This window comes from Rosa chinensis, chromosome 5, assembly GCF_002994745.2.
Source record: "Rosa chinensis cultivar Old Blush chromosome 5, RchiOBHm-V2, whole genome shotgun sequence".
Taxonomy (NCBI): domain Eukaryota; kingdom Viridiplantae; phylum Streptophyta; class Magnoliopsida; order Rosales; family Rosaceae; genus Rosa; species Rosa chinensis.
The window spans coordinates 15,860,117-15,888,051 of NC_037092.1; the positions used below are offsets into that span (position 1 = coordinate 15,860,117).

At 36.7% G+C, this 27,935-nt stretch overlaps 2 protein-coding genes and 1 long non-coding RNA gene across 7 annotated transcripts; 2 read left to right on the forward strand and 1 right to left on the reverse strand.

Moving 5' to 3' along the window:
• Positions 1 to 6,771: 6,771 nt before the first annotated feature.
• On the forward strand, positions 6,772 to 14,070 carry LOC112168221 (DDB1- and CUL4-associated factor 4). Of its 5 annotated transcripts, XR_002924154.2 has the most exons (15): positions 6,772 to 6,945; positions 7,099 to 7,217; positions 7,820 to 7,963; positions 9,326 to 9,456; positions 10,202 to 10,429; positions 10,589 to 10,767; positions 11,147 to 11,247; positions 11,967 to 12,122; positions 12,516 to 12,571; positions 12,657 to 12,714; positions 13,105 to 13,225; positions 13,296 to 13,406; positions 13,510 to 13,624; positions 13,700 to 13,819; positions 13,943 to 14,070. XR_002924154.2 is itself a non-coding variant. In XM_024305346.2 (14 exons), exons 1-13 carry the CDS (start codon positions 6,936 to 6,938, stop codon positions 13,620 to 13,622), a joined length of 1,527 nt encoding a protein of 508 aa, XP_024161114.1. In that variant the 5' UTR covers positions 6,772 to 6,935; the 3' UTR covers positions 13,623 to 13,624; positions 13,700 to 14,025. The 5 variants fall into 5 exon arrangements, 3 of the variants coding, with proteins under 3 accessions (XP_024161114.1, XP_040375486.1, XP_024161112.1); XR_002924153.2 differs by having other exon boundaries at positions 13,510 to 13,819; XM_024305346.2 differs by having other exon boundaries at positions 13,700 to 14,025.
• Positions 14,071 to 16,589: 2,519 nt separating this feature from the next.
• LOC112168114 lies at positions 16,590 to 17,150 on the reverse strand. Its single transcript, XR_002924069.2, has 2 exons — positions 16,991 to 17,150; positions 16,590 to 16,875 (listed from the first exon to the last, which is right to left on the reverse strand). It is a non-coding gene; the product is annotated as an uncharacterized LOC112168114 (long non-coding RNA).
• Positions 17,151 to 19,675: 2,525 nt separating this feature from the next.
• On the forward strand, positions 19,676 to 22,996 carry LOC112202398 (MDIS1-interacting receptor like kinase 2). Its single transcript, XM_024343404.2, has 2 exons — positions 19,676 to 22,506; positions 22,585 to 22,996. The coding sequence occupies exons 1-2, from the start codon at positions 19,695 to 19,697 to the stop codon at positions 22,917 to 22,919; spliced, it is 3,147 nt and encodes a 1,048-aa protein (XP_024199172.1). The 5' UTR covers positions 19,676 to 19,694; the 3' UTR covers positions 22,920 to 22,996.
• The last annotated feature ends 4,939 nt before the right edge of the window (positions 22,997 to 27,935 follow it).

Sequence of the window (27,935 nt, forward strand, 5' to 3'; positions counted from 1 at the left end):
AATTTAGTCTTTGTGTGTCATTTGTGTAGAGTCTGGTAGTAAATTGTTTATTTTGATTGAGTGTTTTGTTTTGATTTTGCTAAGGGACTAGCAAAAGTTAAGTGTGGGGGTATTTGATAAGAGCACAAAGTGTGACATTTTTAATATGTATTTTCCCTCATTTGGCTAAGTTATTCTCTTAAAATTAATAATTATAATAAAGTTTATGTTTTTAGTTACTTCAAGGTTGGAAAGGGTGAAAACGAGTGAAAAAGAGCAGAAATGAGCATAAATTAATGACAAGTCATTTATGAAACTTTCCTCTTTCATTTTAGGAAATATTTCCTATTTTGTTTTAGGAAACTTTCTTCATTTGAACTTTTCTATTTCTGATTTTTGTATTCTAATGAGAGTCCATCCCATTAGAAACTCTTGAGTGATGAAATCAAGAAAAATTGAAGGATTAATCAGGAAGAATTCGAGGAGATAAAATGGATTGTTTTTAATCAATATTTATTCCTAATTATCTGATTTCTTATTGATTATAAACTCTAATTAAATTCTGATTTTTCTTGATTGTAGGAGTTTATTGTGTGCACAATTCTTGGAAGAAATTAGTGCAAATCAAAGGAGAAGAATAAGGGATGTATCTGGTCGCTATTCAAGGCATATACAATGAGCCATTAAGGGGAAAAGAAATCAGAAAATTCATGACTTTGTCAAGAGAAAATCAAGCAAATTTGGAGGAGAAATCACCTCAAGATGATTGGCCATGATTACATCACAAGAGATGAGAATTCCACTATAAATAGCAGCCATTCTCTACTCCAAAATCATCACTTCCTGACCAAGATCACTTCCTGACCAAGATCACTTCCTAGCTTATCAGTTCCTAGCTGAAAATTATTCCATAGCTCTACCCAATTCACTTCTCAAACCTCCATCACATACAAGGCCGTGACCACCATCCTTCCATCAATCTACGAGTTCTTAGGCGCTGAGTCAAGGACGCTCCACCACCACCATAGCAGAGACGAGTTCATCACCTTGTTGCTAAGCCGCTGAGGAAAGCTTCAAAAGTGTAACTATGACTCTACTTATAATTATTGTTTCGGTTTTGTGTGTTTGGATTTGTGAGTTGTGTAATTGGAGACATGAGATTTTCAGAATATTTTTGTTAATATTTTTGAGATTTCCAGTTTATTATTGAGTTAATTTCGAGAATTCTTTCACGATGCATGTTATAATCTTGTGCCGTTTTATGTGTTTAGATAATTTTCAGAGTTAGGTTAATAAGTTTGCATGCTAGAATCACGCTGAGTATTCATGTGTGTTTGCTTAATTTGCCAAGAGTAATTATTATTTGTTAAGACGCTGAGTTAAACAAGTAGTAATTAGTTCTAAAGAGTGGTAAAAATCATGCTTTAATGATTGAATGATACTGGAAATTACGTGTTAATTGCTATGAGTAATGGATTGGACCGTGACAGCTTTTCATTTGGGCTCTTATCTAGCATTTAAGATGGGCACGTTTTTGTTGCATGTTGAAATGAATTTTCTGTTTTTACACTTAGTAATTTTCGAATGGTAGTGGTCTAGGTTACGGAAGTCGATCATTGTACATAATTTTATTTGTTTTGTTTTTTTTTTTTAAGTAGATTAGAACCAAATCTCAAAACCCCCCATTTTATTCTTTTATTTGTTAATTGACCTTTTAGTGTAGGTGTACCCTACAATCCCCGGACTGAACGATCCCTGCTTATCCTATACTGACAACTACATTTTGCAGGGTTAAATTGTGAGGCTATTTCAGCCGCATCATCGAGAAGACTCTCTCTACCTTCCCCGTCTCTGCACTGATGATTTCAAAGAATTATCGGATTGATGTAAATGCAGGACGTATCACAAGGTTTCATGAGCTCATTGGCGCCATGAACGTAGCTGAAAAGCACGATAATATCCTTGTGAAGAACTATAATGCTAGACCCGTGGGAACTAAGCCTATTCCGGAGTCTAACTATAGTCGCGCCCCCAATGGAGGACGCAAGGAGCGAAACCCTAAAGATAGGGACAATTCTGGACGTTCTGGTCCATATGTTCGCCCTAAAGAGGAAGGAAATCGCCAAGAGAGGCGTGCACGGAACCGTGGAGGTCAACGTGTGAAGAGAGAGAGAGGCGGAGCCTCCGACCATGGTGGTAACACCACCAAGAGGATAGGTCATCCAAACCGCGCCCCAATGGCGCCTCGATCAAGGGAGCCTGACCATAATGATGTTTGTTTTCGATGTGGATCAACTGAACATTGGGCCAAAACATGTACCGCACCCCAGAATGTTGCAAACGCATACAAGACGTATCGTGAAGCAAGGGAAGCAAATTACATGGCACAAGATGATCAAGATGGTGATCTAGATCTAAGGGTGGAAGACTACAAGGATCAAGACCCAGAAATTGGCGATTTTGATTAAGTCTTTTTATTTCCAAGAGATGTAGGCGATTGCCATATTCCTTTTTATTGGATTAGATTTTCTTTGATCATAGAAACAATGATGTATTTCGTTGGCTTATGAATAAAATTTCGAGTTCTTTTCATTATGACTCAATTTTGATTCTGAGCATATGACTTTGTGACTACGATGGCTATACCGTCGGTATTAATTCAAGGACATGGAATAGCCCAAGTTCCACTTGCCAAATGGCACCTTGATTACAGTTGTCACAGAAACTCTCTACGCTCTTAGGGAAAATCATACCCTATGAATAGCCAACGAATTCCATGCGAAAATGCATGTAGAGAACGGAAATGAGTTCCTTTGCATTACCTCTAATGATTGCGAACAAAGACGCATCTTAGAGAAGTTTATGTGTCGCTCTAGTGGACTTTATGTCACTATTCGAGCTATTAAACCCAATAAAGTTATGAGAGAAGATCTCTTGGATTTAGACACATATTGGCTTTGTCACGACAGGATAGATCACCCTAGTCATGATATGATGATCCGTCTACAAAAAGACTTCACATGGACATCATTTCTTTCGAGCGAAATGAAGCATGAATCAAAAGTTGATTCCTAGACTAAGTGTGACCGACGCTGTTGCCTAGGGCACCGCCTCCGTCCACCACCAGCCTAGGGCTGGCGTAGTCCCTATCCATGACTCCATGGATGGCATCCATCATGGTGATGGCGCCCTAGGTGATGCTGCAATCACCAACTTGCTTCAAAATAGAGTTTCAGACGCTCAGGCCTAACCAAAATTCTCATCGGTTGCTTCTAAAGCCTCTCGCTCGTTTTACTAAGCCCGTCCCTTAGGGAAATTAGGACTGAGACCGTCCTATGCAAAGGATATGACAATACTCATTATGTTCTTACAAAGAATCCGTAGGGATTTTGTGGATTGATTCAACCAACTTGCGGACGCTTAAATATTTTATGATGTTGGTTGACACGCAAACACGCTGGTCACGTGTTGTGCCATTGTCCACCTATAAATGCTGCTTACGCTACACTCCTAGCACATATCATATGACAATGGGCTCACTCCCCAAATCATCCTATTCAGTCAATTGGATTTGACTATGCTAGTGAGTTTACATCGAAGACTTTCGATGGATATTGCAATGGGCTTGATGTTGGACATCACATTCCCATGTACACACCCAATTGGTCCCGCGGAAACGACTACGATGGTAGTCCGAACATTGGTAATGCGCACCAATCTTCTTACATCCGCTTGGGGTGATGCAATATCGCATGCAGCTATGCTAATTCGTCTACGACCTACCGCCACTCAATGTACCTCTGCGTTACAGCTAGTGACTGGGTACATGTATTTTGTACTTACGCATATTTGAGTGAGCCATTTATGTGCCAATTGCGCCGCCACAGCGCTCTATGATGGGTCCTTACAGACGAATGGGCAACTACGTTGGATTTGAGGTTCCAACAATCGTCCTCCGCTTACATGCCCTTGCTAGGCGATCTCCTTCCCGCTAGATTTGCGGATGTCACTTTGATGAGACAGTCTTCCCGTCGTTAGGGGGAGATAAGAACACGAATGTTCAACAGGAACGACAGGAATTGTCGTAGTCTGTCCCCACTATGTCTCATCTTGATCCCTATTAAAGTGACGAGATCACACAAATATGCTGCAAACATGCCTGCAAGGAAGGACGTTCCTACGAAAGGACGTAGCGCCACCCTACACGAAGGTAGGCATGGCGCTAATGCCAAAGAGAGTGGCACTCTGGCGTTACAGGCCATGGCCCCAGCTAGGATGCGTGGGAGGCCCGTGGGTTCGAAGGATACATTGGCACAAACCAATCCTCGATCATTGACACTCAAAAATCCGTCTCATGAGTATCTTCCGGGTTATGGTTATCGTTGGGGGACGCCTCAACGTCAAACCCTATTCCTGAGAATATAGAGCTCTATGAAACTTACACTAGTGTACATGAGACGTGGGATAGAAACTCCATCATAATTGATGATGTAGTTACGCATTTTGTTGCGCAAGAGTTTGCTGAGTCCGATGATATCGAACCACGCTCCGTTGATGAATGAATACCAACGTAGAGAGTTTTTGGCCTAAATGGAAAGATGCGATCCAGGTTAAGATGGATTCTCTAACAAAGAGGAAGGTTTTCGAGCTAGAGATGCTAACACCTCCTGACATAAAACCTATTGACTAATGGGTCTTCGTTAGAAAGCGTGATGAGAAAAAGAGATGGTAATCTCGCCTTATGGCGCAAGGCTTCTCACAAAACGCCCTGGAATCCACTACGATGAGACATATTCTTTCGTAATGGATGTCATTGCACTCCACTACCCTGTCAGTTTGGTAGTTTCCGAATAACTGAACATGCAGCTTACAAATGTGGTCACTACGTATCTCTATAGGGATCTAGATACGGAATATACATGAAGGTTCATGGCGAACTTCATTTACCCAAGTCAAGAGGCTCTAGACCACGGAGCGCGTTTACAATAAGGTTGAAACGCTCACTAAAGTGACTACTTGATTGGGAAGGGATATGCCCACGCGTTTCTATAACAAGTTTCGGATTCTATCGCGGTTCATGTTGGACATGATCTTCATTAGAAGTCCTTAAAGAGTTAAGGGAAACCGCTGAACACTTGAAATCCGAGTTTGAGATGAAGGATTTTGGGAGAACACGATTATGTCTCGGTTTGGAACTTGAGCATCGTGTCGATAGATGCTTAGGCATTTTGACAAGGTCAAGCCTTCGAGCACCCCATGATCGTCCGTAGTCTTGATCCTAAAAAGGATCCTCTTCGTCGAAAGGATGATGACGAAGATGTGCTAGAGGCAGAAGTGCCTTACCTAGTACAATAGGCGCATTATTGTACTTATCTCAATGCACAAGACCGGACATCTCATATGTTGTGAACTTGTTAGCTACGATATAGCTCTGCGCCAACGCGACGCCATTAGATTGGTGTAAAAGATATCTTTCGATATTTGAGATGTACAATTGATATGGGCTTGTTCTATCCCTATAGAGAGATGATGGATTCGGACCCATCACACACCAGAAACGCCGCCAACGCTGGCCTACGTTCTCTATCCCCATCCCAAAACGACATGTATTTTGGAAGGTTTTGCTGATGTTGGGTATCTGTCTGACCCACACAATGGTCATTTCCAATCCGGTTAAGTGTTCACCATGGGAAAAGACCGTGACATCTTGGAGGTCTACATATTAGACCCTAGTCGCTATATCTTCGAACAATGCAGAGATCATTGCTCTTCACGAAGTGGTTCGTGAATGTATATGGATTGGATCCATAATTACGCATGTTCGAAAAGTTGTGGTTTGAAGTCTACCACAGATGAGCCTACGAGCATTTAGGATAATGCTACTTGTTTTGAACGAATGAGGCAAGACTACATCAACAGCGACAACACCAAGCATAATCAGCAACAGACACTCCTCGAGATCAAAGTGAACTAGGTTCAATCTGAGGACAGTGAGGCAGACTTGTTTACTAAGTCATTGCCCAATACCACGTTCGAGAAACATGTTGCAAGAATTGGCTTGCAGAAATTATCTGAACTCCCATGATCGTAGTCATCAGGGGGGGATGCAGACATCAGGGGGAGATGTCTACATGTTCGTCTCGAATCGTGAAGGGTGTGTTGTGCTCTTTTTCCCCTTCGACCGAGGTTATTTTTGTTCCACTGGGTTTTTGTTACTCGGCAAGGTTTTTAACGAGGCAACGAGAGAAGCACCGCGTTTGGGCAACACAAGGGGGAGTGTTGAAGGAAAACCTAATTTGTGTTTAGCCCAAACTCTAGGTTACTTGACCTAGTGGTAATAGGATTTAATTAGAAGGATTTAGAATCCTAATCAATGTAGAATTACTTTCCTTGTATGATTGAGATTCTATGCATTGTAATCCTCTATATAAGGAGGCCCCTATTATCAATGAGAATACACAGCAAATTCCTCTCAAATTCAGTTTCTCTACAACACAGGAGACTTTTTTTTTTTTTTCCTTTCTTTCTTTCGGGATGTCCCGGTCCCATCCCGATCCTGGCCCGGTCCCGTTCGGGTTCGGGATGGTCGGGATCAATTCTCAAAAAGTGCCATAACCGTCCCGTCCCGTCCCGAGTTTTATTTCCGAGTCCGGGACCGGGATCACCAGAATTTCGTCCCGTCCCGTCCCATGCCCAGCCCTAGACCCATTAATTCTTCACCCGCTACATCGAAACTACCCATGTTTATGGGCCGACTCTCCATAAACATGTTGGGCTGGGGCCTTAAGCCCCCAAAGTAACCAAGAGCCCTAGAGATTTGAAGGCGCGCCAATTGGTTCCACCCTCCTCCGTCAAGTGGCATCCCACCACCGTTTCAACCCTTCCTCCACCGTCAAAAAAACCCAAACACAGCTTCTGTGCCTCTCTCTCTCTCTCTCTCTTTTCTCTCTAAAACTATGCCCCAAGGTACTAATATTATCTCATCCCCTGAACCATTGCAGTTATAAAGTTATCGTCTTTCTGGGTTTTTTTTTTTCTTTGCAGTTATGAAGTTATGATCTTTCTGGGTTTTTTTTTGTTTTGTTCAAACTAGTGATAATGATTAATTCTTGGGTTCAGATCTTCCTGGGTTTTATTATGATGCGGAGAAGAATAGGTACTTCCCCAACAAGGGCCCAGTACCCGGTTCTCGTAGTACTGCTGCTGCTGCTTCTTCCAGTGCTCAGAAACTGAACCAGGTGGATTGGGTGTTCTGCATTTGGGCCCAAGTTCATGTTTTTCTAAGTGATCTTTTTACCTCTTTTGATTTGGTATATTTGTTACTTACATTGGTGGTCTTAGAATTGGGTGTTCGAAGTTCCTCAGTTGGTTATTGTGGGATTTTGGTGTAATGATCAACCGGTTGATCATTACAATTGATTGTTAGGATTAGGGGGTGTTCGTATTGATATGGTTGAGACTAGTACATTATTGATAGTTCAGGCTTTTAAGTACTAGAATTTTGCCGATAGTAGCGTTCCTCTGATTTATATATAGGTGTATTGGTGTTGGCTACTTGGCTGTAGAGTTGGTGCATGAGTGTTTCCTTTATGTGTTTTCTAAGAATTGTGTTGCTTAAGAGGCGAGTGAATAGACTAAAACATGGCACATTGCTTCCTATTTAGTTTCATTTCGTATTGATTATTAATCACATACACTTGTAATTTTTTTTTTCCTTGTTTAATTTGCTTCTTAAAGCTCTAGCGATTTTAATCAGCTGCTTGTTTGCTGGATTTTATACTTTCTGTTTGGCAGTTAAGATACTTTAAGGATTTCCTTGTTCATTTTCTTTTCTTTGCAGGAAGCCAACAAATGTAAGCTAACAAAAGTAAGAACTTCTAAGCTGCTTCAGGCTAGGGAGTTATATGGTAATGTCATTGCTTCCAGTAAAGGGAGGTGCAACTTCAAGGAGGAATTCCAAAAGGCACAAGCATCCCATCCTGTGGTATGTTGGTTTAATATAGGCCTCAAGTTTAGGTTAAGTTTTCCATTTCTGTATAAACTTAGCAAAATATGACTCCCAGCAATTTTTTTCAAGCTTATACGTTCTGCAAAGTATGTTGCTCTATGTTGAAATTGAACATTGTTTTTTGAATAGGCCTTGAGTTTAAATTTAGTTTTCTAGTTCGGTCAAAATTAGCAAATCATGACTCCCATCAATTTTTCTTCTTTTTTCTTTGTAGCTTATGCTTTCTGCACAATAGTTTCCTAATTCACGTTGGTCCTTTTAGTGGTCTTTTTTATGGGAGAGAAAGTTCCCCTCTGCATGGGGACCTTAGGCCTTCACTTGTGAGTATATAACAGTTCCAAACTTTACTGTAACCCTATTTGAGTCTCAAATAGGGGAGATGGGGTTGAATCTTAAACTCAGAAGCAAAGAGCTTTGAGATATCTATGCACAGGTCAAAATATGCAGATTATGTATTTCGCCATGGAATTTTAAGTCTAGTGCCAAAGAGATTCTTTTTATTTTTTTTTGTGTCAACTGGTTAATTCTCGATCAATGGATTTGTATACCATGCTTCTGTCACTTTAGGGATGTGGATGTTGTTCCCCAACACTTGCATATATAGTATAAAGTAGAGAAACATGTCTGAAAAGAAGAATAGTTAGTTGAAGTTCTTCTTAAGTGGGATATCCATCTGATTACATTTTACAGTTCCAATTTCATAAAATGGAAATATACACACTGTGATGCCCTCACAAGGATGGGGATGTCATCATTGGGATGATGATGTTAGAGTGAAAGGAAAAAAAAATTGAGGAAGTAGAGGACAGGTGTTTTGTAGGTGAAGGAAGGAAGAATGTCAGCTTCTTTCCCCTTAGGGCAACTGTATATTATTGTCAACTTTTTGTGCTTATGGCAAAATTCTGTTCTTTATGTCTGGGGTTAGATATCTTTCTAAATGAAGTCATAACTGCTGACACTCGAAATCCTAAAATGACGTCCTTTTGGCCATAACGAAAATATAAACCTTGAAATTCTAAGGAGAATCTCACTTCTTTTACTGAAGTACAAGTACCTTATGCAGCCTGTATAATATTTCAACATTCCCCCTCAAGTTGGTAAATTGATATGGATGACTCTTAAACAAGGTAATGTTGCAGAGTCCATCCAATAGAAGATTAGTATATGCTAAATCTGAAATCATGCACAGTTCTTCGGTGGTTCTCTGATGACGATGAACTCACATGAGATGTGACCAATTTTCAACTCTTAAGGTTTTAATAATTATGTATTAAATGATTTAAATCACTAATGCTCTAGTATATGAAGTGCTGCAATTGACTGCTCTTTGAATTGTAGGTTTGGAAGTATCAGGGAACAAACAAGCTAGGTGATGGTGCTTTGGAGCGGATAAACATTGATGTACAGACAGGAGAGGGTTTAACTGGTACAGATTTTCTCTTAGCAGGTGGCAGAAATGGCTCTTTAAGGTATAATATGGTTGCACTTTGATGTAATTTCACATATATATTTTTTTTAATCTTATAATAGTTTTGAAATAAGCTGTGTTGCGTGGTTTAGGTGCTTTAGGACTTTTGAAAATGGATGCCTGCTGGAATGTTTTTTTTTTTCCTTTCCCTCTTCAATTGTGAGGGTTAAAGGAACAACCTATAAGTTGCTCCACTTTTTGGATAGGAGGAATTTAATTTGTGTTCCTATTCTGGACTCGATTTATAGAAGAAGAGAATGTTTGGGTGCCATTTACTTTCAAATTTTAATGGAGCCTGCAATATATCACCTTAAAAACAAAGTTTTTGGGGCTCTAATTCAGGAAAATTTATCTACTACTTCTTGTTTGAGGTATCAAAGAATGTTCATAGTTAATGTGTATTGTATGAAAGTAATGTGGGTATGCATGTTGGTTGAGAGGAATTCCTAATCAACTAGGTTCTGGATATTCTTTTGTTATGTTTTGAGATTCACATATGCAGATTGGAGGTTTACCCACTCTGAGTTCTTCTATTTGCTACTATAAAACACAGCATCTGAAAGTTGATTTCTAACAAGATTTTATGTACCATTTATCTCTTAATCTGCCTGTTACCATCTGGAATGTTAATTTGTTTAGTCATGTATCTTTGAAAGTTCTTATCCTCAGTATGGTTTTGTGCATCCTGTTTTGTATTTTCTCATAGTAAGTTACTAGCGTTGATTTGAAATTTGATGTTCTTGCAGTTTATTTGAATTCGGAAAAGTCGGGCAGGGTTTTCATTATGGGATGAAATGCTTGCCTGATCTTGTCTGGCCTCTCTTAAACAAAAGTCAAGTAGAATGTAGAAAAGCGCCTGGGCACATATGGAGACCAGCTCAAAATACACCACGGATGTCATCGAGTATATCTTGTATAAAAACATTTGGCAAGCACAGCACAGAAAATGACGGTTCTAGCATCCGGAATGCTCTGTATCCTTGAATATGTTAAGATTAAACTCGGTTTTGTATGGAATACAATTGATGCTTAGACACGTGTATTTATGCCTTCAAACTTATTTAAGACTCTTCCAGTGCCTTATTACTGAAACATTTATGTTTACTTCTGCAAGCCTTAACATAAGATAACAGGGTATCTACACTAGGAGCTGAGGACTGTGGTGGATCACTTTTTGTTATTAACCTTAGTGAACTCTTAGATTTTCGTCCAAATAGATCTATCTTAAGGCGGAACATTGATGAAGTTGCGACTTTCAACTGCACTGTTTGGACAGCAGATTGTAGATCTGATGGGAGTCATGCAGTGATTGGCAAGTACTGTTTCATTTTCTTTTTCCTAAGATATTTCAATTATATGGAAGATGGATTTACTGTTCTCTTGGCACGCGCGCACATGCACATATCTATCTCTCTTTCACTCTCTGTCTCTCAACATTGTCATTTGATTGCTGTGTGTTGTGACATAAGTAATCGGTGTCAAGGGTTGCCCTTGTTGATTGCTTACACATTTTTGATGAGCTCTGTAACTGGAACATACTCGAGGTTCCAGAAGCTAGCATTAATTAGATAGTATCAAGCGATTTGCTCTTCCTGCTTTTGTGTTGCTGTTGTTGATAGTACGAAAAATATTCTTGGCAACAGTTTTCAAAAACTTAAAGATTGTTAAAGATAATTTTTTGCTTGATTTAGGAACCAATCTGGGAGCTGCTTTGGTAGATCTGGAAACTGGGGTGAAATCATGGCTGCTGCGTAGTAAAAGTGATGTTTTGGCACAGCAACTTGTTCACTCGGTAATCTATCCCATATTTAAGGCTCCCGGAGTTCCTTTCTTTTTCTTTGCAAACGCGTGAGCTTTAGTTGAATTGACATTATAGTACTACAGTGTCAAGGTAATTAGACTCTGTTTGTACTCTGATGAAGAATTATTGGTCAAGTATTTTTCTTCTTTGATACTTGGAATAATTGATCGAATCTAAATAATCTATACCACAGTTACCTCTTCCCCCCATATTTATTACGTTTAGAAAAAACTCTGCACATTTGACAAAGGTGTTGGTGAAAATTTTGTCAGTCTGATGTGAAACAGTAGTGAGGTATTCATGATTCCTGTTAGTTTTAGGTTGTGCTTGACAGCCAAGTTTTAAAATTGACCGCAATCAACCAACTTTTCTTAAGCTATCAGATGCTGCATTCTTGTCAAACTTTATGAAATTTTGTTATAACATATGAGATGCCCGGAAGAGTTCAACGTACAAAACCTTAATCCGTGACATTAGGTAAAAAGTGAAGACAAGATATTTGTCTATTGTTTTGATAAGCTACCCACTACATTGCTTTTAAAAACAGTGTCCTACATCCACTTTGTATTTTGTGTGGTTGAGCCTATAAATTTACATGTTAAAGCATCCTCTAAAATTTTCCAGTGAATGCCTGGAATAGCTCACATTTTAGGTTTGGTAAGTTTTTTCTTATATGATCCTCTTCAATGGTCTTTGTTCATCTATTTTAGGGAAATGTTGTTTTATGTGGACTCAGAAATGGAGCAATTGTAACGGTTGATGTTCGTGAGAAACGGGAAGGATTTTCTGCAAGACATGCTAGTCATAGAATACGGCACTCACCTTTGGATACCACTCCTGGAAAATCTAGTGAAAAATGGTTCAAGGTATAAAGTTCATTGCTGACTTAACTGTATTTTTCTGTTTTCCCTTCAGACAGAAATCTTATATTTTGTAGTTAAGGAAATAATATCTTTATTTGCTTAAGATTTCAGGTGTTTTCAAGTGACAAATAGGTATACATTTTAGAAGGCTCATATCTGTGATATATCGAAGTCTTTGTTTCTTTGATATTTGTAACTCTTATTCGAGTCATTGACATAAAACGTTATTCTTTTCCTCCATGTGGAAATGATTTATGAAATTCTCTTAATCTAATGTGGAACTGTGTTGTTAATGTCGTTGCCGCTGCAGTCATTCTATTACATTTTATTGCTTAATTTGCTTTTCTATGTGAAAGTGTTAACCTTGGATAATAATCTGATTGTTGTGATGTGCAGCTTTCTGGAAATATACATCCTTCTCATACCATAAAAATGCCTTCATCTATTGCATGGTTAGTGCGCTTTATTATCTAACAGTAAGTTTTTATTTATAATGTTTTTTTGATAACTTCTGCTCACTCTTGTTTGACTCTTTAGTTTAGTATCGCTTCAGTTTGATGATCAGTACTTCTTGGCAAGCTCCATGGACGGAACGGTTAGTGTTTATTTCAACATTTTTTCAGACGTATGTTTGTTTAGCATGTTTGCTCATATGGAGCACTTGAAATTTATCAATAAGTTAAAAGAATATGAATTCTTTACATTGCTTCAATTAAATTCATTTTCATTCTATACATTCACATTTCCAATGCAACAGATGCATAGCAATTAACTAAAGTAACATGTACCATCCCATTATTAGAAGCCAATTTTCTATTTGAAGAAACCAGGATCATGTCTCTTGTAGGTACTAATTAGTTCATTACATATATCCCACAAAAACACCTCAAATATGGTCATTTATTTCTGTGCTTGATAAGTGGTAATGCTTTTGCCAATGTCACTCATATAAGTTCTTGTTGATTTCATTTCAATCGCTTTGTAGGTAAAGCTTTATGACCATCGTATAATCCAAAGAGGAGCTGTCCAAACTTATGAGGGGAATGTGAATTCCCATACTCGTTTGCAGCTTGGAGTTGATCCATCTGAGCGATTTTTTATATCAGGTGATTATCAGTTAGTTCTTGGTTTTTATTTTGGCAAGTTTGAGGTTTCTCTTACATTATTATCTTGTAGGTGGAGAGGACTGCAATTTAAGACTTTGGAGTATAAAGTCAGGCGAACTGCTTTTTGAGGACAAGTTAACAAATACAGTCACCCCAACTGTGTGCTGGCAAAAAGCTGAAGGTAATTTCTGTCTCCTGCACTCTTCTCATTGCCATTTATTTTGGGATGTAAACTTCCCCCCTTTCTCCATTTTATTGACATTTATATTTCAATTCCTCTCTAGCGTTTAAAGGATTGCAGGATGAAAGGCAAAGCTATGATAATGTTAAACATGATAGCTTGGGGGCTTGGCTTGGATCGGCAGAAGGAATATTTTACGTGGACTGGGAACTTTGAGTGTGAGTACTATGGTCGTGTCCTCTAGAAATTTTTTACAAACATGCCCAGAGCTCAGCTATACTTTTTGTAATTAGGCTTCTGAGTTTTGCAACTCGATGCATGCTGACTAGGCATGAAGATTTCCCAAGAGATGAACCACAAGGCAATGCTGTTGTCAGCAGTATCTAAGCAGGAATGCAAATGATCACTTTCAGGTGAGATGCTCGGGACTCTTCGCCTCGAGAAAAGGATGTTAAGATGGTAAAAAAACAACTGTTAAAAGTATGCCAGCTGCTTCCTAGTCTTTTTCTTAATTGTTTTTATTTTCTTTTGTAAAGATAAAAGCAGGTAAATTGAGTCTGAACATTGCAGCTTTCAATGTGGTATATGTGAAAATTCCCAGCTGATGAGTTGTGCAATATTGGTACCCCTTAATATCTAAAGAATGGTGACAATTTTACTTGTAGAGGCTGTTGTTTTGTTATGCTAGTGCATGCAAACCCTAATTACTTATTGCAAACTCTTTCCATATCTGTTTCAAAAATAATTTTCGATTAACAAGGTAATTTTATTAATCTAATTAAGTGAAAAGATATAAAATAAGACTAAATCAACAAACAAAAATAAAATTAATCAATAAACAAATTCAACCAAACCATGATCCTACATCGAAATTTCTGGCTAAAGGCTAATTTTATATAACCCATTAAACTACTAAAGCATACAATAATAATCAAACTTGTCAAAATTTGTTTTTAAATATATATATATATATATATATATATATATATATATATTCTTAGCTCACCTCACTCTTACATATGTTAGTGAGAATTAAATTCATGACCTCTATAATATTGAAATTATAATTTACCAACAGGTCACATAATGAATATTAAAGAAAGAAACAATTGTAAAAAACTAAAAATAAAAAGAATATCTTACCAGTGTCGTGGTGTAGTAATAAGCCAAAAACAATAAACCAAATAGAAACAAAGTTGATTCATAAAAGGGTTTTTTTGCTTTCTCAAGATTTTTTTGGTCTTCTAGTGCTTTGTCTCAACAAAACCAGTTTTGTCAGCAATATTTTCTTCTAATTGTTGATTTTGTTCTTTATGTTTTGGACTTTTGTGGCAAATCAACAAATAGAAGAAAATCAAAAAAATTCATAGAAGGGGCCTATATATAAAGGCCAAACTAGATTTTGTTAGCTTACTATATACTAGAAATAATAGAGTACACGTCTAAGTCCCCACTTGTCACAAGCTTGGTCCGTCAATGGTAATAAGTAGTTGAATTTTCTTTTGAATGCGATATACTTCTCCGCTAGGCTTAGCTTACTTAGTGGAGCGTGCAAATAGGATTACTCGTTGAGCATTAGTATTTATTGTAATGAGTATTACTGTATAATATTCTTGCTTTTAGTCGTACCGTTAATACAATGATTGATTCACTGTTAAGAGTGTGTTTGGATGAGAGAAAAAAATGATGGAATTTAATTGAAAGTGAGGATTTCATAATTCCTAAAAGCCAATTCCCTAGTTTGGCGTTATCAGATTTGAAATTTTAAATTTCTCTGTGGTAAAAAACGAAGGAATTCGTTATTTAAATTTCTCACTTCAATTTCCACCAAAATAGGTGTCATTTACGAATTCCTTTGCAGTATTCAATTTTTATTTCCAAAACAAGACTTTTTTCTATTTTATCTTTTTATTTGTTTTAAACTTTCTTAATTTATTACACATTTCAAATCCTAAATAGATGCAACCAAACAATAGAATTTGCAATTAATGGAATTTTAGATTGATGGAATTAAATATTTCATTATTTATAAATTCCTACGGATTTTATAATTTTCTCATCTAAAAGGAAAAGAAAATCCTATATATCTAAACAAAAAGGTTCTACCAAGAAACAATTAAATAAATAATCATACAGAAGAGCAACAAGCTGCAACTTTCTCTTACAAAAGGCTTGAGAGTTTTGTTATGGTTTTTCTGTTGGGAGCTTCTATTCATATCTCCAAAATTGGTATTTAGACCTCCAACTTACTTTTACAAATAACTAATTTGCTATCTACACCTCCTTAATTTTCCCACAATACCCATCGTCCAATAAAATAAATAAAAGCTCTTGTTTTTTCTTTTTCAATTCATACCTCCAAAAATCAGTAGTTGGACCCCCTTCAATTTTTGAAGATTTCACAATTCTATTTTACCTTAATACAATTAAGCTGAACAAAAAAAAAAAAAAACTTTAGTTGGTAGTCGTCTCTCGCTCCCCTACTGCCTCTCTCTCTCTCTCTCTCATTATCATTTGTAATTTTATAGAGGTTGTTTACAGCCTTGTACATGTGAACTCTTTTCAGGAAATTTTTAATGTTTTATGATCTTATGGAGGTTAAATAGCTTATGTTTCTTTTTGTTGAATCAATGAAGTACAATGACTCTGTCTCCCCTTGTCAAATCTTCTTTCCACCTTCATTCTTGCTAACAGTTCCACAATTTTTTGTTTCCTTATTTTTTATCAGTTTCATAGCTGAAACTCTTTTTTTATATGAAACCTATTTCCATTGATGGGTGATCAACCACAAAGTTTAGAAAATTTTGACAACAAGATAGATAACATTTTCTGATGTATATTTTAAGGTTCACGTTGGAGGAGAAAGTTTTCTCCAACTAAAGATTACTACTGTACGTAGAGGTAAGAAATTTTATTTTTCTTGCCTCTTTTGTGTCTTTATTAGTAATTTGACAAGAGTTGACAAAGTCAACTATTATTTGAAAAAAGAGGGAGATCCAAATGACAATTTTGGAGGTATGAATAGAACCTCCCTTTTCTGTTTTTCTTTTGTTCACAAAAAAAAGGCTTGAGCCTTCATTCACGGATATTTATTATTGTCCATTTCTGATCTTAAGGAATGAAACCTCTATCTTAGTATAATAAAAATACATGGCTATACATGTATAATACGTTCAGATTCAATTATTCAAAGTACGATCGAGTATGTTTTGATTGAAAAAAAAAAAATGCAGATATGATCCGGAAGTATACAGAAATTAACGAACAGAAATATATAAACGTTTAATTGTATACATTGTTAGGCATACAAGATCATCTTTATGACATCTATAAGAGAATATAGATCAGTGAAAGCGGTTCATTCATCAACCGTGCCCTCCTGTCTTTGGCGTACCATTGTCGTCTACGCCTATTTTGTTTCCATGAATGATCTTCATTTGCTGATGCATTGTACTGGTCCTTTTGAATTCTGCATTGACATCGATCAAGAAAATTGACTAATGAAAATTGAATACACCTGAACTCCTGAATGCTAGTTCAATGACAAAGAAATTAAAGAAATATAATGAGGGAAAGAGACTAACTGCTTTTCGAAAGTTTCGAAACTCTGGCAAATGCTATCTGCGGTGAGCACAGTAATAAGAACAGCAGGAATATGAAGGGAATCAAGTAAGCAGCGGAGCTACCGCCGGTTTTCTTGTGAGCCATATCGTATCATACACGTACTGATAATGGGTATAAGGTAATATGGCTAATTCACTTGCGTATAGTTAGTATATATATATAGATGATGTAAAGAACACCACAGCTACACAAAATTTATATTTTAATTAATTCACCTACATTAATCTATTATAATTATGACAAATGATAATAGTCAAGGTCAAGAGGTTCTCTGAAGAGAAAGTCTTTGGTGCGCCTATTATTACAATTATTCATTTAAAATTTTAAATCTATATTGTTCTTGCAACTGTCCGTTGAAAATTCAAAATTGTCCCTCATACACACTCTTGTTGGCCTACCACACCACACACGTGGCAGTGTGGCACGCCAAATGTACTGAAGAATTACTCTTTTGTGAAATAGTGGCTTCTTTATTTTCGGGTAATAAACATGAATAAATTAATCCTATAACAACAAAATTTTCTTGTGATAAGTGTGAGAGATTATTGGGTTAGGACAGTTTGATTTCCTTCCAACTCAACCAAATTTTGCAATACTTCTCTTATATGCAATCAAGTCATTCCACAATTTCATCAAATGTTGACGTAGTCGCCAAGTGTTGGTGACAAAAAATTTCACATATGATTTTGACTTTCCAATAAACACGGACTGGAGCGGGAGTTAATTAGGAACAATCGAAAAGTTTCTTTGGACCGCTGATCTGATCTTTTGATCTTCGGTTTGAAGGAAAAAAGGGGGAAGGGGGTACCTGCAGAAAGCCCTTCGATGCCTAAGTCAGTACGTTTCTTAGCCAAGTGTAGTAGAATCAATCAGAATCAGATCCATCTCCAATCAGTTTACTACACTCGACTAAGAAAGTTATTGATTTAGGTATCAGATGATTTTCTGCAGGTACCCTTTTCTCTTTGAGCCAACGGTCAAACTTTAAAATCAACGGTCAAACACCAATTCAATGATCCTTATAGGCTTCTCGATTGTTCCTAGTCAACTCTTGCTCCAATCTGTATTTATCGATGAGTCAAAATCCAATCAGAATTTTTCATCACCAACAACAAGCAATGACAAATCGTGTTGTCTAAGTCTGACAAATATTTAGACAAAACTATTTATTATTGTTTTTTTGGTGAATTATAATAATTTCATTAATATAAATAAAATGTACACCAAAGACTAAGCGGTGTCCTTGTTAAACCAAATTTAGATATAGAAAAGTTGGATGAACATATTGAACAATACCATTCTAGATGAACACGGTAGATGAACATTATTGGTTTAGCTGCCTCATCGCAACTTTTTGGCTTCTATATATTATATTATTGCTGACGATGCGAGGGCTTATATAACAATTCTAGACTAGATTTTGTCAGCTAACTTGTTTATCATCAATTTTTTTTTTGAGAAACTTGTTTATCATCAATTAACTATACTAGAAATAATAAGTGAATGGGCGCATAAGTCCTTACTTGTCACAAGTTGGGTTCACCAATGATGCAACCGGTCCATTTTTTAGATAGGACTTTGCAATTTGTTATTGATAAATGTTGGCGGTTTTTAAACGGCCTCAGTTACTGGTCAAATTGGCAGGCTTTGGATCACCAAAGACCAATGTGTATTTGGGCGGCCGGCATCTTGGAATTTAGAGGTCTCAACTGTTTGTGTACAGCAATGCAATAGTTTTTATGGGTCCTTGTCAAGTTTTAATTTTTGCAATTTTCTTCAACAAGTTTTGATGAATTTCCTAGACAGATTCTGAGCTTCTTCTTTTTCCAATGAGAACAGATTCTGAGCTTCATCGTCGAAGTCAATGTAAAATTGATACGGTTTCTTAGTTAATTCAGTTGTTCATCTTTTTCTCCACTCACCCACTGTTTGCCTAAGAATGATTCAAATGGTCAGCCTTGTCTCTCACAGGTCATCATCGAAGTAAATGCAAAACTAAAATGGTCTAGCAAACTGAAGTGGTATCTATACAATTGCACTGTTAGCCCTTTTAGTATCTCCACATGTGAAAATAGATTTTGATCGGTACTCCTTTTGGAGTTTTGGTATGGAAATTTGGATGAAGGCGGATGAAGGCCAAAGGGCCGGCTCGCAGTACAATAGTACAAGTACCATGACCTTTTCAGTAAACTTCAGCTACCATTTGAAGATTTTACCCTTCGTTAAATGTCTTGCTCAAAGATTTTTCTACTCACCGACTTCATGTTTGCCTAAGAATGATCCCATATCCTGCTGAAAGATGAAGGATCTCCTTAATTAGAAAGTCAGATTTTTCACTTGGACTTAAAATATCAAATTCAGTTATTGGAAAATCCAAATTTTGCTAATAGATCATATATATATACCTCCATATATGAAGAAATAAGAAAGAGCAAGCTCGGTTGGACTAAATATATGAAGAAATCTTGCAAACAGAGAGATTGGGACTAAACGGAGAACTCCAAAGTCTCCCCAAAGAACCATCATAATTAAGACAGTAAAAGCGAAACAGTGTTTTCGTTTCATGCATCTAATGCGGCCATGGAGAACACTATAAATAGATATCGGAAGTAGTATAATCATTCGTACTGGTAAGTGGTAACACATACAAAACCAATATTAGTCATGAGATCATTTACTTCTCCTGATAAAGTTTACTCTCTGGCTTGCCTTATTTTGTATGTCCACCTGGTTTTATCACCAGTCATTGGTTTTGCTTCTGCTACTTCAACTGAAGCAGAGGCTCTTATCAAATGGAAGGCTAGTTTTGAGTACCAAACTCAGAATAACAATCTTACCTCATGGACTTACTTTCCCAGTAATGCCACAAATTCTTCCACCAATTCAAACCCATGCAGTGTTTGGACTGGGATTTCATGCAACAACGCAGGAAGTGTCAACAAGATGAACCTCACCGATTATGGTATTCAAGGTACGCTGCATGAATTTCCATTCATCTCGTTACCTAATCTTGAATTTGTTGACCTTAGCATGAATAAATTCTATGATGCCATCCCACCTCAGATTAGTTCCCTCTCCAAACTCATCTATCTTGATCTATCTTACAATCAGTTTACTGGGAAAATCCCACCAGAAATTGGCCTGCTAACAAATCTTGAGGTCCTTCATCTAAATGAAAATCAGTTAAATGGCTCAATCCCCCAAGAACTAGGTCAACTCAATCCTCTTTACGAGCTTGCTCTGTACGCAAACAAACTAGAAGGTCCAATTCCTGCTCCTCTGGGTAGTTTGAGCAACCTCACTACTTTGTATCTCCATGTAAATTACCTTTCCGGTTCTATTCCGGCTTTTCTGGTTAATTTAACCAACCTGGCTTATTTGGCTCTCTTTGACAATCAATTTTCTGGTTCCATTCCTCCAGAATTGGGAAACCTTACAAATTTGGTTAGACTCAGAATGGGTGAAAACCATTTAACAGGTCCTATCCCTCCAAATTTTGGAAGCTTAAAAGAGCTAACTTCTTTGTTCTTGAACAACAATAATCTTTCTGGTTCAATCCCGACGTCTTTAGGTGATCTGAGAAACCTTACCTCGCTCTATCTGTATGACAACAAACTTTCTGGCACCATTCCAAAAGAGATAGGGAACTTGAAATCTATGGTCGATCTAGAGTTGAGCACAAATCAACTCAGTGGTTCCATTCCTACTTCATTTGGTGACTTGACAAACCTAGAAATCTTATTTCTTAATGATAACCAACTCTCTGGTTCCATCCCCCAAGAAATAGGGAATCTAATGAAGTTGACCATAGTGGAATTGGATAATAACCAATTTTCTGGTTATTTGCCCCAAAATATTTGCCGAGGTGGATCACTGGAAAACTTTACAGTATCCACCAACTATTTGACAGGTCCACTTCCCAAAAGCTTGAAAACTTGCAAGAGCTTAGTCCGAATCCGTCTTGATGGCAACCATTTGACAAGCAATATATCTGAAGATTTTGATGCCTATCCAAATCTTCGATATATAGACCTAAGCCACAACAACTTATATGGTGAGATCTCACCTGTCTGGGGACAATGTCCACAATTAGCAACCCTCCGAATTGCGGGGAACAACCTTACTGGCAGCATCCCACCTGAAATTGGCAATGCAACGCAAATTCAGGTGCTCGATCTTTCATCAAATAGTTTAGTCGGGGTGATTCCTAAAGAGATTGGGAGATTGACTTTTTTGCTGCGTCTCACCTTGAATGAGAATCAACTTTGGGGTAGTATACCATCAGAATTTGGATCATTGACTGATCTTTTATATCTTGATCTGTCCAGCAATAAATTCAATGAGTCCATTCCAAGCATTTTAGGTAACTTGTTTAAATTAGTCTACTTGAACTTGGGCCACAACAAGTTCAGCGAAGACCTGCCATTTCAGTTGGAGAATTTAAATCACCTGTCCCAACTAGATTTAAGTGATAATTCACTTGAGGGTGAGATACCATCACAAATGAGCAAAATGCAAAGCTTGGAGAATCTGAATCTTTCCCACAATAATCTTTCTGGTCTCATTCCAACAACATTTGAGCAAATGCTTAGCTTGATTTACATCGACCTATCCTTCAATCAGTTACAGGGTGCCATTCCTAACAACAAAGCATTTAAAGATGCTTCATTGGAAGGGAACAAAGGATTATGTGGAAATGTTTCAGCACTTCAACCATGCAAGGAAAAGAAGCATATCTCAAAGAGGAATCGAACACTCATGTTTTTAACCATTTTCCTTGTTGTGGGAGCACTTTCCCTCGCTTTCGCCGGAGTTGTCTTGATTAGAAAAGGAAGGGGAAAACAAGGGCAGGAAACAGATGCTAGCAGCGTGCAACATGAATACGTTTTTTCAACATCTGATTTTGATGGAAGAAGAATGCATGAAGAAATCATCAAGGCAACCAATGGTTTCGACGCCATTTATTGCATCGGAAAGGGAGGATCCGGAAGTGTCTACAAGGCAAAGCTACCATCAGGCAGCATAGTTGCAGTGAAGAAACTCCATCCAATACTTGAGGGTGATCATGAAGAGGCGTCTCGGAAGGAGTTCTTCAACGAAATAAGGACACTATTAGAGATTCGGCACCGAAACATTGTGAAACTTATTGGTTTCTGTTCACATGCTCATCACTCATTTTTGGTCTATGAGTATATGGAAAAAGGTAGTTTGGCTTCAATGCTGAACAAAGAACATGAAGCCATACAACTGGATTGGAGTACAAGGGTGAGAATTGTAAGAGGTGTGGCTCATGCCTTGTCTTATATGCATCATGATTGCTTTCCACCTATTGTGCATCGAGACATATCAAGCAACAACATTTTGCTGAACTACGAATATGAGCCTTGTGTTTCAGACTTCGGCACTGCTAAGCTTTTAAATCCAGACTCATCTAATTGGATTGCTCGTGCAGGCACATATGGATATGTTGCACCAGGTAAATTAGTGAAAGTCGTTATCTAAGTTTTCTATATAGTCCGATATAATGACCTTTTGTTTCTTAATTCCTTGGCAGAGCTCGCTTACACAATGAAGGTAACTGAAAAATGTGATGTGTATAGCTTCGGAGTGCTGGCGCTGGAAGTGATAGTGGGAAAGCAGCCTGGTGATTCAATCTTCTCCTTTTCGTCTCCATCTGCCAACGGAGAAGTATTGCTGAACGATGTGCTGGACCAACGACTCCCCGTTCCCACACCTCATGTTCTGGACGAATTGGTAACTATTGCAAGAATAGCAATTGCATGCAAGCATGCCCATCCACAATCAAGGCCAACAATGCACATGGTTTCTCAAGTGTTAGCATCCCGAACTGCCCATGGACAACAAGAAACTATACTTCCAGTTCATTAATTAAGATCTATTTGTATATTTTGGGAGTAAGGCACAAAATTAAGATGCTCTTCTTTAATCATATATTTTCGTATTGATCGGCCAAAGAAAAAAATCATATTCATGTAATGATGGTACCTGAGTTTTTTTTTTTTTTTTGGTTTTTGTCCATTTACCCCATTTTTAGAGATTTTTTTTCCTCATTTACCCCATTAAGTTTTTGAGTGTCTCTATTGGGACCTCCAAATTTGCTCACTTGACCTCACTCTATTTTTAATTATTAAATGACATATATAACCTACTATAAAATGACTACTAAGGACAATAATTATACCAAATAAATATTATATTAATTTTCTGTAGACTTTCCAATTCAATAACATTAGATTGTTTTCTTTATTATTTTCCTTATCTATTTTCATTTTCCAATTTCACTACATACTCATTAAAGTATTCATATACATTTAATAAGAATTAAAACTATGATTAAGATCATGTGACATAAAAATGTATGATATACATATTGAACTCATATTGGTGAAAGAAAACAAAATAAATCATATTATGACCTAAATCCAAGTCTATCCAGTATATTTGTTAAAAACAAAAAATGAGCTAGTAATTAAAAAAAAAGTTAATAATTAATCATGAGATATAGAAAATAGAGAAAATAAAATAAACATTAAGAAAAATGATTAATCTTTTTTTTTTTTTTGCACAGCTAAAAAAGAAAAAAAAAAGCCACATAATAGTTCATGTTATTTTCTTGTTGATTAGAAATTAATTTTTGAAACTCAATACCTTGTGTTTGATTTTCTTTTATTGAAAAAGAGATTTATGTTAGGGAGCTTCTATTCATACCTCCAAAATTGGTATTTAGACTTCTCTCTTTTTCCAAGTTATAGTTGACTTTGTCAACTCATGTCAAATTACCAATAAGGACACAAAAGAGGAAATTTTTTTTTTTTTTTTTTTAAATTTATGTTATCTGATTAAGGAATTGATATGTAATTAAGATTTATGGAGTAATTAAATCATTGAAATGACTAAGTTTTTTATTTTAAACATAATAGTTTGTTTGCAAATTATATGAATGAGGTTATTTGAGGAACTTTAGTGAGGTTTAAGGAGTAAATTTAGTACTTGCAAAGTTGATGGGAGGTGTAAAAAGCATAGGAGGTCAAGTGAGTAAATTTGGAGGTTCCAATAAAAAAAATCTAAGTTTTTTTAATTCTCTCTTACCCAAAACACTCTAAGGAGGTCTTCCCTAATACCCCATTAAGATTTTTTTTTTGTTTTCTATTTTTTTTAAATACCATTTTACCCTCATCCCTTTATTACTTAGAGAGAGAAAAAAAAATGGAAGAGAGAGAAACCATAGGAGACTTCACCAGAGCCCGGTCACCTGCCGCCGGAATCAGGTAACCGGTCGCCGGATTCCGGCCAACTTTCGCCTGAATCCGATCACCGACCGCCGCCCACCGAAATTTTCTGAAAACCTCTATTGCCCCCAATAGACATCTATTGGGGAACAATAGAGCTTTATTGCCCTCTATTGGGGGGCAATAGACGTCTATTGCCCCCAATAGAACTTTTGGTCGCTGAAATGGGAACTAATCTTCCTAAAATTAGACAAATAAAATTTTGATTAAAGAAAAAAATGAAGAGATTATATAAATTCAAAACGTTTATTGCCCTCCAATAGACGTCTATTGCCCCCCAGTAGACATTCAAAACTTTTTTTTTTCTTTCCTTCTGCCCCATTACTTGGGCACCCACACATCTTCTCCGACTGTGAGACGTGAAGACTTAGACCTTTCTCGCCGGCGAGTCAAGTTAGGGTGGCTCCTCGACCCGGTTAGACGTTTTAAGGGCCCACTTGTAAATGTTCGGCAAGAGCCCCGTTGTCGATTGCGCATGCGACAATGGCAGCGCGAACCAGGCGCTATGTTGTCGAAGCGAAAACTGGACGACTTGAATTGATCAAAGGTCGACGACTCAAAAGCCTTGAGTCAGCGCCGGAGCCACGACGCCGGAACTTCCTCCGCCACTGAAACCTTCTTTGCCACCTCTGCCGTGCAAATTATGCCCGCCGCGGTCCCAGTCCTTCACCAGAGAGAGAGAGAGAGAGAGAGAGAGAGAGAGAGAGAGAGAGAGAGAGAGAGAGAGAGAGAGAGAGAGAGAGAGCGTGCTGCAGATCAAGGAGAGAGGAGAGAGGCTCTCTTGTAATTAATTAATTAAGGAGAGGGTAAAACTGTCATTTTGTTTTAAACAGGGTAAATGGGAATAAAAATTTGTTGCTGGGGTAAGTGGGATAGTTTTTGTTCATTTTGGTGCTTTGGGTCAATGACCATTTTTTTTTCATGTATAAACTTTCACATGTATATTGTTTTTAGCAAGCAATGCCAAGCATAAAATCGTGGACTACTGTGTCAACAACATATCTTTGATTAGGCTATCAACTTATCATTGAGGAAGGAGAAACAAGGTACATTGTTTTTGTCTTGCTAACTATGATGCTTCATCAAATGGCTTTACTTGGTGGGATTCAACTCCAGATTTTATGGTGAGTCATTGTAATAGGGATCGTTTAGGTCTTCTTAATTTTCGGTTTTGTTAATTTGTGTTCTTATGATAGGAGATTAGCTGCGTTTCTTACGCCTGTTCTGCCTCCTTCCTCTTAATTTGTAACTTTCTTTTAATTAAATAAATTTCGCTCGCTTGGTCAAGTTTTCAACAAAAAAAAAAACAAAAAAGGTACATTGTTTTTGCATCATACCAAAAAAGAAGATAGTGCCCCAATTCCTAGCTTATTACGTTATTCTTGATTCCAGTTTTAATTCAACAGTGTGCAAAATTTTGCAAGCTACTGCCATCAATGCTACTTTTTTTTTTTTTTGGGTCCTGACAGAATTCCTTTTCGGTTTAGGATCCATCATACTCAGATCCATATGGTACAATGTATGTATATGCTACACAAGACGTATGCAAGGGCGGAGCAACACTGGGTACTGGAATGGGGTGGAAAAAAAAAATTCCGTAAAAATATGTATGACCACCGGTACCCTAAGTTTAGCTTAATTACTTTATGAAAAATCTTATATATATCAAGCAAAAGTTTCTTGATGTACGTGATAAATTAAATCAGTCAAAATCGATAGGGATGAAGACAAAAAGATGCTTTGATTGCTTAAAGCCAACTATAAGTAATCAATTACCTCTACCCATAAACAATATGGTAATTGTTTCTTTCTCTGTGAGAGGTAGCTAGCGAGAGTATGTGAGAAAGAGGCTGGATGGTGATAATTAGGAAATCTTGGAGTCGTTGTTGTAGACTTCAACGTGCTTTTCAGAGTGTGTTTTTTTAGAACAACGGAATTAAAGTACGTACATTACAAATATGTTCCCATGTTCTGTTTATAGATTATATTTTGTGAGAATATATCTGCTCAATTCTAAATCAGAGTTTCTATTGGGACCTCCAAATCTGCTCACTTGACCTCACTCTATTATGAATTATTAAATGACATATATAACCTACTATAAAATGACTATTAAGGACAATAATTATACCTACAAAATTGTTATTTATTTTCTCTAGACTTTCCAATTCAATAATATTATATTGCATTCTTTATTATTTTCCCTATCTATTTTCATTTTCCAATTTCACTACATACTCATTAAAGCATTCATATATATTTAATAAGAAATAAAACTATGATTAAGATAAAAATGTATGATATGCATATTGAACGCATATTGGTCAGGGAGAACAAAATAAATTGTATTATGACCTAAATCTAAATCTATCCATTATATTTGCAAAAAGAAGAAAAAAAATAGAGCTAGAAAATAAAAATAAATAAAAAAATATTTAGATAATTAATCATGAGGTACAAAAAATAGAGAAACATTAAGTAAAAAGACTAATCTTTTTTTTTTTTTTGCACAGCTAAAAAAGAAAAAGTAAATAAAAAAATCACATAATAGTTCATGTTATTTTATTTTTATTAATTTTTAAAACTCAATACCTTAGGTTTGATTTTTTTTTTTTTTTTGTTGCATAAGAGATTTATGTTGTCTGATTAAGGAATGGAGATGTAATTAAGATTAATAAAGTAATTAAATCATTGAAATGACTAAGTTTTTTATTTTAAAGATCTTAGTTTGTTTGTAAATTATATGTGTGAGGTTATTTGAGGAACTTTAGTGAGGTTTAATGAGTAAATTTAATATTTAAAAATTTGATAGGAGGTGTAAAAAGCATAGAGGTCAAGTGAGTAAATTCGGAGGTTCTAATAGAAAAGCTCATTCTAAATTTATACAGTACTACTAAAAGAGATTACTTTGGAGGTGAATTTAAACCAAAAAGAAAGGGAATGAGTTTACATTAATAGGAGCTAGAGTTCGTCTTCTCTTAACCGCCATTTCAAGTTTTGTAATCGATCATTCAAAAAAACACAACGTGATTTCGAGAAAAAAATGTTCCCTTAATTGAACTACTTAAAAGCGGAGCAATATTTCAATAGAACCCCTCAATAAATGTTAATACCTAACGTACCCATCTGAAACTATACATCTCTACACATTTTGTCTCTCTCAAGTCTCAAGCCTCAACAGAACCCTTTTTTTTTTTTTTTAATCTCCAAAGCCTTGACAGTACAAACTATATATATCATTACATGGACCACATGCACAAACAATCCCTTTTTACAAAAATTGAACAACCACAAGATTCTCATCACATGCTTCTAAGGGAGATCGAGAGCCCTTACACAACTACTGCATGACAAAGTGGAAGTAGCTCCACTGATAAACAAACAAGCTATATACAGATCGAAGGTTAGCTTAAGAAGCAGAGGATGATAAAAACCCTGCAGATATGTATTGAGGCAGGTGAGGACGATGCTAGCTAGCTAGACCACCCTTATATGGGTTTTAGTTGGCCCTGCAGCTTCAGCTTTTAAAAGGATGAGAGAGACTGATTAAAGGGTATGAAAGTAGTTCCAATAAAGAAGCAAGGGTTATTCAGTG